The sequence below is a fragment of the Callospermophilus lateralis genome, chromosome 10, assembly GCF_048772815.1.
Source record: "Callospermophilus lateralis isolate mCalLat2 chromosome 10, mCalLat2.hap1, whole genome shotgun sequence".
NCBI classification, from domain to species: Eukaryota; Metazoa; Chordata; class Mammalia; order Rodentia; family Sciuridae; genus Callospermophilus; species Callospermophilus lateralis.
The window spans coordinates 65,541,067-65,552,238 of NC_135314.1; the positions used below are offsets into that span (position 1 = coordinate 65,541,067).

The following is an 11,172-nucleotide window of genomic DNA, read 5'->3' on the forward strand; positions in this document are numbered from 1 at the left end:
GTTTTCGGTGAATACAACAGCTTTATTTTATTTTATGTGGTGCTGAGGATCGAACCCAGCACCCTGTGCATGCCAGGCGAGTGTGCTATCACTTGAGCCACATCCCCAGCCCAGAAATAAGATCTTGTTGAGTTACTTAGGGCTTTGCTAAGTTGCTGAGGCTGGCTTGAACTTGCAATCCTCCTGCCTCAGCCTCTTAAGCCACTGGGATTCCAAGCCTGCACCACTGTGTCTGGCAGTTTTGTTTTTGTTTTTTTGTTTGTTTGTTTTTTGTTTTTTTAAAGTGAAGGGATGGCTAATGCACCATGGTGGCATAAATGTGTAAATGATAGCATTAATTAGTATGTGCATAACCTCAGATCTAGAAGGCATTTCAAAGATTACCTGATCCAATTTCTTTATTTTGCAGATAAGAAAAATAAAAATTGAGAGAGCCACTTCTTTTTACATTAATCAGAGGGAAATGATTCTATTTTATAGAAAAAATACCCATGTTTCCCTCTGACAGCTTCCTTCACCCCCTGTCCTCTACTTCCCTTAACCCAGCTCACCTGTAACACTGATGACCCCTACCCTATCCCTCAACCCACCCACTCCACTGCCTTCCCCACCCCCAGCACCTCACCACTTGCTGGACGGTCCCCGCCACGGAGAGAAATTCCCTGGACTCCTTCTGCCGGTACTCAGGAAGAAACTCAATGTTGGTGATACGAAACATCCCAACAAAATAAAAAGCATCTTTGCTTTCTGTCTTACCTATGAGAGGAGAGAAGGCAATTAGGAGGCTTTCCAATCAGTGTGGCCACAGGCATCATTTGATGGATGTCAGTATGAGGCTTCGAAATGACCTCATTTTAGGAAGCTGCATTCATTACTGGCTCATAGCCTGTGATGCTCTAAATGTACTTGATGACACCTCTTCTATCAGCAGCAAATCAACATACCTCTTAGAATGCTCCATTTTTAGAATCTGCTTCTGGAAAATACGTAATGACTTAAAGATTGAAATCTATACATCTTGGAGTCTCTAAAGTGTTGAAAAGAACATAGAAAATTTTCATGTACCCCAAGTCTGGGGAATGTAGAGAGGTAAAAAGTTGACACCATCAAGCTCTGGAGCTCTCTCATTCATCCCCCAAGTGACTTGTGTGGCCTGACATTCTAGGTGCTGGGCCAGTCTTCAGCTCTATCCAATACATGGGAATTCATCCTTCCCACAAGCCACCCAGTGTGGCCTTCAGCCCAATGTGGCAGGTCACTCCTGCTCCAATCCTCTGCCCGGTGAGGACTGTGGAACGTGGTATTCTGCCAGGCCAGAAACTGCAGGCAGGAGGGGCAAAGTCAAGGCTTGTTGCCTCTTTGTTGCTTTAGGGCAGATAATAAAGAGCAGAAGCTGGGGGCCAAGAGCGCCTCTCCTTTCTTCCTTTCCTCTTTGTTTTCCTGGTTTTGCTCCTCTTGGGCAACCTTACAGGCTCCCAGGTCCTGGCACTTCTCTTCCTGTAGCATAATTCACACTGCAGCAGAGCTGCTGCCTGCTTGCCTGCCTCCCTTTGTGAGCTCTGAGGGAATGCGCAGTAACCTGTGTATTTTCCTCTGCCCCCATCATGCAGTCAGTGCCTGGCTTGGCCTTGGTGTCCAACAAAAGTTTGCTTTTGGAAGGGTGGTGGGGGAGGGAGGTTCTGGGTAGAAGAAGAGAGAAAGAGAACATCCCTGTTAGTACAAGGCCCACCACACCACAATGCTAAGCAAATGATGGCTGAAAGAAGATGAAATCTACAGAGTGGCAGCGAGCAACCTTCCTTGTAGGACCCACCTGGGGTCACTTTGGACCCAAGCAGAGTAGTGAGGCTGTGGAGGGGTATTCAAGCACAGGGCAAGGGCAGGAAGCCTGAAATCCTGCCTCAGATTTGTTCTTTTGGGTTATTGACCTTGGGGGATCATCTTGTTTCAGTCGGTCTCCCACAAAAAGCAAAAAAATGTCTTTGGGTTCGTTTTATTTTTATCAAGAACATACTTCTTAGAAGTTTTTTTTTTTCTTTTTTCTAGTTGCAGATTCTTTAAATTTGAGTTAAAACTATGAATTTTTTAAATTCACAATATCACCTTCCAACCCCAAATGTGGTGTTGTTTCCTCCACACACACACCTATCAATGCTCCAGTTCTGTGCAAACATATCCTTCTCATGTCAGTAAATACTCAAAGGTCAGAACAGCAACATTGCAAGAGAAATCATATTAGCATTGAACATAATTACATGTAGCTAGCTCAGCACAACTTTCAAGTCCCTCCACATTCTTCCTGATGAACTGTCCACCTCACTTCTCAAGGCACCCTCTACACCCAACTTTCATGTCTCAAAACTAACCTGTTTCATATTGAAGAGTCCTTACTTATCCATATTCGTTTCCTTTGGTCATGCTGATCTTTCTCCATGAAATGCCCTTCTCTGATTTTTACTCAATCAATAAACTCTACTACTGCACAAGGATGTTCCAAAATTTTATACAAAAATTCTAGGGTAATGCAAATGTATCAGTTGAGGCATGACAGGCAGATGATTGGAAATAAGTTGGCTTATTCTCAGTTGGGATTTTTGGCTTTGTCTTAATGGCCCATTGACTTGACTCCCCGCCCCCCCCCCCCCCCAGTCTGTAAACCCCTTGAGGACAGAAATTGTATCTTGTTTACCAGTCTGTCCTGCATGCCTACCAAAGGGGCCAAGACAGTGGGCATTTAAAAGATGTATCAAATGAGTTTTTAGGAACCTGGAGTCCACTCCTAGGCAAGTTGGGTGCCTCTCTTCTATGATCACAAAATAATCAATGCACACCTTCTTTCCAGTACTGAACTGTGAGTTGTTTTTTTTTGTTTTTGTTTTTGTTTTTGTTTTGTTGTTGTTTGGTTTGGTTTGGTTCTAGGGATTGAACTCAGGGGCACTCGACCACTGAGCCACATCCCCAGCCCTATTTCGTATTTTATTTAGAAACAGGGTCTGACAGACTAGCTTAGGATCTCACTAAGTTGCTGAGGCTGGCTTTGAACTTGTGATCCTCCTGCCTCAGCCTCCTGAGCCACTGGGATTACAGGCGTGCACCACCACACCTGGCCTGAACTGTGAGATTTTTGAAAGTAGAAAAAATGCATCTAAGAGCTTTCTGAAGCTTATTTGAGTGCCTATCTGTGCCAAGTAAATTGTAGGTGATCGATTTATAAGTGACCTAAACAATTCAAGAAACTATTCAGTAATTCTTTGCCTATAAAATTTTGCCATCTGTTAAGGTCTATAAACAAGTCAGATTGGCACCTGTTATTTTGCCAGAGAAACGTTAGAGTCTGTAAACAAGTCTGGATGGCGCATGGCCAAATGCCAGAGGGAGTGGTTTGTGAAGTAACAAAAGCGAGCCATTAAGTGTGGAGATTCCTTATTGGTTGACTGCTGTATCTATTTTATGCTAATTAGATAAGCTGTGTAAAATGTATAAATACCACTCCTGTCCTACAATAAACGGCTCTCACTCCTGCTGTATCAAGGTACACAAGTCATTCGTCACCCCTCGGTTATTCTGCTGCAGCCGGACTGCGGCAGCCATCCAGATTTTAGAATCCTTGAAAGTACAAGTAAGAAATCTGTTTTTTAAATTCATAATATCACCTTCTAACCCCAAATGTGGTGTTGTTTCCTCCACACACACACCTATCAATACTCCAGTTCTGAGCAAACACCAACTGGGCATCCAATAATTCAATTTAATTCCTACACTAGCTACCCAACAAGAGTGCAGACCCCACAGGTTATGGGCTCATTCCCACAGGACTGACACCACTTTAGATGTCAACACAGTTTCTACAAGTTAGGGTTTCCCATGACCCCCTCAGTTGTGATAATTTGCTATAATGACTCTCAGAAATCAGGGGGGAAACTCTATTTACTATTGTTGGTTTGTTATGCAGGATATTATTTTTAAAATGTAAATAAGTGGCCAGGTCAATAGGTACAGCACAGGTGCTTCTGTCTCTGTGGAGCTGGGGCACACCTCTCTCCCAGCAAGAGGACCTTTACCAATCTAGCTGCTCTCTGCACTGCCTTTTGGTGTTGTTATGGAGGTTCATGCTGCAGCCATGATTGAGTAAATCATTGACCATTAGTGACTCCATCTCCAGTCCCTCTCCCTGTCCCATCTTTGAGGGGACAGAAAACTATAGCCCCCGACTCACACTTTTGGTTCATCTGGCTTTCTAAGGGCTTTTCAGCCATGAGTCATCTCATCAACACAATAAAGGCTCTTAGAAGCTCTGTGTTAGGAACTGGGGACTAAGATCAAATATTATATATATGTAAAAAAGATGCTGTGATCCTACCTAACACTCAGAAAATTACAAGAGTGTTAGAAACTCCGAGCCAGATACCAGGGGCAGAGGTCAAATACATGCATTTCATTTTATGTCATTATGCATATTCATTTTATGAATCTTCTATCAACTATAGAATGGGAACTTTAAGACAAGTCAATACATGCTATAATCCCTGAGCTACATGAGTAAATAGAAGAAAGAGCTGTTGCCACATCTGTCCAAAAAGATCAGACTGACAAAAACACAATAGGGAGAAAAAGATGTGTGTATAAAATGGAGCTCAGGGAGCTGCAAATTTAAGGTTGCCTAGAAACAGGCAGTGGGTGGAATGAGGAAATGAAACAGCTTGCATTCCATTCGTTTTTTTAAAAGCAATAAATGCATTGTATTTTTTAACTACTCGAAATCTCCTCAGCTTCCTCCTTAGCCTTTCCCATCCTATCTCCCATCTCTCTTCTTGCTTGTCCATGGGAGGAAAGAGTTGGTGGTAAAAGAAGAAATGGGTTTCAGTTCTGGTTCCTTTCTCCTTAAAAATTCTCCACATCAGCTTTGGAAATAGTGTGTCAGTTTAGGAAAGAGGAAAATTCCATCAGAAACCCCGAGGGCAGGTTAGGCCTGCTTGGCTGAGCAGAACTCATACCACAAGCTCAATCCCAGAGGAATAGAGACTTTCACTTACTGATGTACAGCCACAGAAGTGTCCAGGCTATGACTGCTAGGACGAATAAAAATACTGTGAAGAGAATGATTTTATTTTGGACATTCCAAAAAGGTGCTCTCTTCTTGGCTTGCTTGTTGGGTTTGGCTTTGCCAACCGGCTTTCTTGGTGGGCGTCTCCCTGGCAGCTTCCCTGGGGCACTGATCACCTGAACTGATATGTTGGATATCTAAAGAAGAAAAGAAAAAGAAAGATATATTTTCAGTTAGAGGTAGTCGAGAGCGTAAATGGAATTCCCCAGTCAGGAGATCTAGGTGCTAGGAGGCCTAACTGTATTCAGGCAAATTATTCCTGTAAGTGTAATAAGTCGATTTGTACCTAGTCACAGGATGAAGATGAGAAAAACTAGATCTGGGTGTGGCAGCCCACACCTGCAATCCCTGCTATTTGGGAGGCTGATGCAGGAGGATGGCAGATTTCTCAAAAAACAAAAGGGACTGGAGACATATAGTTCAGTGGTAGAGAGACCCTGAGTTCCATTCTCAGTATCATACCTCTAAAAAGACCAAAAAAAAAAAAAAAAAAAAAAAAAAACCAGAAAAACTAGACATTATACAACCCTGGTACAATGGCTTCCAGATCCTCTCCCCAGCTCTCCAGCTACATTGAACAGCTGCTGTGGAACCGAAGCCTGAATTTCATGGAGCAAAGCAACTAAGGGATCTAAAGTTCAGGGGTGAAGGTAAAGATTCTGTGTGGGTAGATTCATGTGCATGCACAGCTTTCTGTAAGACCTTTAAATGTATATATTATATTGCTTTTCTCTCATAACTAGTTCTTTCTGGATGGAGGCAGGATTGAAAATAGTAATATAAGTGAGATCCTCACAGAAATAAACGGATTTCCTGTCTATGGCTTCGTGACTGAGAGGTAGGCATGAAAAGTAGAGATGATGCCATGGTTGGGTAGGGTTGTGGAAGAATATGTGTGTCTTACCGTCACCAGGGCTGAAATGGTTGGTGACTCAGCATCTCAGTCATAAACAGAAGAATGATTTTAAAATACAGCAAAGAATGAAACAAAGAACTTGTTAGAAATAAAAATTATTAGTTTAGATGTACTGATGTGCATGAGGGACAAAATGTATCATTTAACTGTCCCCTCCTCCTCCTCTTTTATTTTCTCCTCTACCTTCTGTCATCTGATGCTGTGAATTTGTTAATAATGTAGAAGAAAGTTTAGCTTCTTTGACAAAGAGATTTATACATGTCAGGGTAACTAAACGCCAGCGATGAAATAACTTTTAACCACACATTCTTTTAGAGGCAACAATCTAGAACATCAATGCTGAAGAAATAACTCCTCTTTTGCACTGCCTTTAGTTCTTCCTTTTTTTTTCTTACTCTTCCTCACTCTTCCCTTTAGAACTTATGTCTTCCAGTCTTATTCTTGTCAATTAATGGGATAATATGTGGCCAAGTACACTCTGAATTATTCATGGCTCCCTCATTCTATTTGCCAAACACTCTTGTCAACCCTTGCAGTGAAAATGTTGCTTGAATCCCTCCTGGAGAAATTGAGCTAGACCAAACTTGCTTCACTGTGCTGCAGGAGTGAAGTGGAATTTCCACAGAGAAAAACATTCCCTTGAAAGATGAGTTGACTCTGGTATCAAGCTACTTTCAATCATTCCTCCAAAGAAGTAAAAGACAGAGGTACACAGAAATGCCGGTGCACGTAGAACTCTCACGGCTGAAGTTGGATCATTAAGTGCAAGAACACATTATAGAGAGTCTCAGTTAGCCCTGATTAAATTTTAAAGTGGAATTTGTATAGAGATCAGTACCATTTCCCTGGAGTTTTAGAAAAACAGCTGCTAATCGATTGCTGAGTACAGTACTTTAAAACAAGCTCACATTTGTAAAATCCATTATGTACCATAACGAGATAAAGGATTGTTTTCTTGCCCCCTTTATCTTTAGAAAGTCACACAACCTCATTTCACTAACAGGGTCAACAGTAAAGGGCATTGGAGGCTGAGGGAAAGCTTCCCACACTCTACTTACTTTCAGGTCAGCTGGTTTGGATGAAGCATCGCCGTTTTCTTTGTCCATTTTTAGGTGCGTGAATGTGACCATCTAGCAGGGGTGTCTGCAAGCCAGTTTTTACCCTCTCCTGTGCTCACTAAGAAGAACGGACAGGAACTGTCACCTCAGTCAAGTTAGCTTTCAGAGGAAAGGAATCAACTTACCTCCACCAGGTCTAGTTCAGAAACTGAAGCAGCTTCAAGGCCACATTGTGGATGTTAAAGGGACCTAGCACTCATCTTTCCACCCCAAACCAAACGTGTTAAATGTAACTCCAGTATGAGTAAGGACTCTCATAGGCCAGCCCCAAGGCAAAGTTTCCTTACTAGAAACCCAGTCCAACAATGGCAAAATATTGAAAGATCATTAAAATTATTGCTGGTACCTCCTACAATCTGCCAAGAGGTCTGATTTGTGATCCTCAGCACCTGATTAGTTCTTGCCTGCTCCAGAGGCTGCCGTCTCCCACCTGTTCTCCACGCTCCAGCCACTTTCTTGGAAAACTATCTTAGCCGGATTTTCCTCCATTTTTCTCACTTTGGTTATGCAGTCCTCAGTAGACTCAGAGGCCCTTTCTTATACAAATCCCCTATTCCCATCTCTCCCATTCTTCCCATTATCATTCTGAATTACATCCAAAGATAGGAAAAGTAATCCTCAGGAGCAATGTGGGATTTTCCCTTATTGCTAGTACATTAACACATCATTCCCTGTGGGCACTGGGCATCAGTAGAAAGCCGATCAGTTGCCCTTTAAAGTGCACACACTGGTCTGCTATCAGGACACCAATTTGAGTATGAAGAGTTGTGTATAAGGAAGCAAGGAAGAAACTGGCTTAAAGTGGTAAAGACTAGGTGAGCTGCCTGAAATTGGATCTAACTTAGAGGAAAAAAGAAAAACATAAGAATTATGACATGCAGTGACATACTTTTTCTTCTTGGGTTTTGTTATTTATTAGTGACATTTGACAGAATGACTAAGAATGTTTCAGTAAATTAGAAAATATAAAAGTAAAGTTTCTTTAATGGCTCGCCATTTCAGTATTATTTCCCTGCTACTTCAGAAACAAACTCACATTCTATTAATTTAGCAAAATAAATTAATAGCAGTGGTTCCTAGCAAAGACTCTCCTTAATCCAAGTTTAGTCAGGAACCTCTGAGCCCTCTTTTCAAGTAGACTTCATCCTTGGGCCTCCTCCTCAGCCAGCTTATCCAAGTATTAGAAAGAATACTGTAAAGTCAATTTAGCAAGAATCCCCCTCCCTTGATATCTCCTCTTAGACTTTCCATTTCTGATCCCCTCACTCTGCTTATTGGCACTAAGTCCCCAGCTGTCTTTGCTGTATTTGCAAATGAGCTCAGCTCTATACTGAAGTTTCTTTCCTGTATTGCAATCATACTGAATATAATTTATCTTTACAGCCTGTAACTGGAGTTCTGTTCTGTTTCTTTTTGACACAACCAAGAGTGGGAAGTGGCAACAAATAATAGGAAACTGTACTATATGTACTAAAGGTAAAAACAATTATAAAACTAACAGAAGCCTCCTTTTTATTATCATGCCAGCAATTCTAAATAATGTGAACAACAAAATACTCCTCCATAGAGGGGAAAAGGCTTTGATTAGTGTAAGTAAGTTCTAAACAACACTGCCATTATAACTGGGGGCTTTTGGGTTGGTTGGTTTGCTTTGTAGTACTGGGGATTGAACACACAAAGCCTCAAGCATGTTAGAGAACTGTTCTATCTCTAAGCTAGAGCCCCAGCATTTTCTTAATACATATATATGCTTCAAATGGGCACATTCTTATATAACTGTTATTTTAATAAATAATGAATGTCATATAGAAGTTAATTTGGAGAACTCCCAGTTGTGCAGTTGTTCTCCAATGAAAGAAGACTCTATAATACTTGTTCATTTCAAGAGCAAGTTTCTAACAGTCTAGAATCATTGGAATCATTTGAACTTACTTAAGGCTGAGTCCTTGTCTCCATCAGTCCCCAAAGGATTCCATATTCCTGCATTTCAACAGAAGACTCGAAATAAACAATCACAGCACAACCCTTGTGAAGACAAACAGAATTTTGACCTTCCTTTTCTGTCTTCCATGTGCCCATTCAGTGTTAATTTGTATTTAAAATTTAATACAGTCTTACAGAGCATGAAGTGCAAGGCTTAATGGTTTTATATGTAATATTTATTTTGCTAATTTTACTTTTAATAGCATAACTATATATACAAATTTGAGTAAAAAGCATCATTGTTTCTTTCTACCTATTATAATCATTCATTTTATTTTATGATTCTTGCTGAACATAATTTTACTATATAAAGGAAGAGGTTGTTGAAAAGTTGACCAATAGAACGGAATGGCTCTATATCAAAGCAAGTATAACATATGATGGTAGAATTTAAGTGTTGGTAGAAGTATTTATATAAGAAAATTCTTTCAACAGTATGTTTGATTTTCTTCATAATATGTTGGTGGAAAACTTATCACCTCTGAAAGTCAAATATTCTAGATAAGTCATTGATTTTAAGAGATGATGATAAAGAAAGCTGGGATGTGAGATAAGAAAGCTTGTAAAAGCTTGTTGGGCAAGCATGCATTGACCTCCTTGTTGATTTTACTGGTATGGAAGTTTTTGTACAGATCCCTTTAATCCCAGAACAGATGACCAAAGACAATCACAATAGCCAGAAATATAGGTTGGTGTTTCCCATCATAAGCAGCTCAAACGTCAGTGGAGAGCTTTTAATTCCTTTTTTCAGGAGCAAAGGCCCCTGTGTTGAAGGAAGTGGGGCAGGTGTCTGCCAGTGGGCTGGTTAAGCAGATTGTGTGCAGTGACCTGGATCAAAGGAGAAATCTTTCTCCACTGGATTCAGCAGTGGTCACTGAATCAAGACATTTAATTCAACCTATGAAAACATTGAAAATACTTAACCTTCTGTACTGAGGCTAGTAAAATGTGAAGACCTGGAGGGAGGTCCAAGTTTGCATGTAATATAAGCAAGGCTCTAAGCTCTTTCTTGCTCAGTGGGGAGTGACATACCCTGCCTCGCTGCAAGAGAGGCCAGCTCTACAGACACTGGTAGGTGCATCTCTGCTACTCAGGATTTGCTTCTCCCTATGATGATAAATAAACGCATGAAAAGTTGTCATCTGGTCACTACTCACCAAAGCTCTGTATAGAACAAATCCTGAGGAATCACAAGATTCTGCAGGTCATCCTTGGTGTTCTACAACAAACTGGCACTCAACTATCCTAGATTCTCTTTCCCTATTGACTCACAGGAGCATGATGTTAATCTTTTGTGTCAAAACATGGATCTTTTAAAAAAGCAAAATTACAATAGGGCATCTTAGATCTGGACAATTGTAATATGGCCTTATAAAGCTTTCCTCTTCTGTATCTGACCCATATGCCCATTGCTGCTAAATAACTCTTTCTGAAATGACTCTAATGTCACCTCTGTCCTTTACTAACAATTCCCCTATCCTGGCATTTGAGATCTTTCCCCAGTATGGCACAAGGCCACCTACCTGACTGTGTTCGGTTGTCACATAGGTAAAATGTTCCATCAAATTATGCATTTATGATCTTCATTCCTCCATGTATTTATCAATCTATCTGTTTACACACTTACTACGTGCTTACTATGTGACAGATGTCAAAGATCTTTTTAAGTAAATAAAATATATCACTCCCCTTAAAAAGCTCTCCAAGACAGGGGCAGACATGTAAGCTGCTGACTTTAACCTTATGTAATGAATACTGTCATACAGATATGAACAAATATCCTGGAATCATAAAGGAATGTGATAACAACAGCCCTTTCTCCTGAATCCTGTGCCTCCTATCAATGCTACTGTCTAAATTGAAGCCACGTTCCACACCTTAATTGTAGCTCTCCTGCAAGGTTTTGAACCCCAGCCCACAGCACTCTGTTTTCCCTGCTAACTCACAACCTTTATGGTATATCCTTGAACTTGGGATTTGAATAATATTGTAATAATGTTATAATAATTCTTCAACCACTATTTGCAGCATCTTATTTGGCTTATCCTGTG

The 11,172-nt window shown here is 40.8% G+C and overlaps 1 protein-coding gene across 1 annotated transcript in view; it reads right to left on the reverse strand.

Annotated features, from left to right (window-relative positions):
- Window positions 1–7,150, reverse strand: part of Tmprss7 (transmembrane serine protease 7) — a 34,165-nt gene extending 27,015 nt beyond the window's left edge. Inside the window, exons 1-3 of the mRNA XM_076867022.2 lie at window positions 7,079–7,150; window positions 5,034–5,241; window positions 626–756 (exon numbers count right to left, since the gene is read on the reverse strand). Coding sequence (XP_076723137.2) covers window positions 626–756; window positions 5,034–5,241; window positions 7,079–7,150 — 411 coding nt within the window. The remainder of the gene's footprint in view (window positions 1–625; window positions 757–5,033; window positions 5,242–7,078) is intronic.
- Between the last annotated feature and the right edge of the window lie 4,022 nt (window positions 7,151–11,172).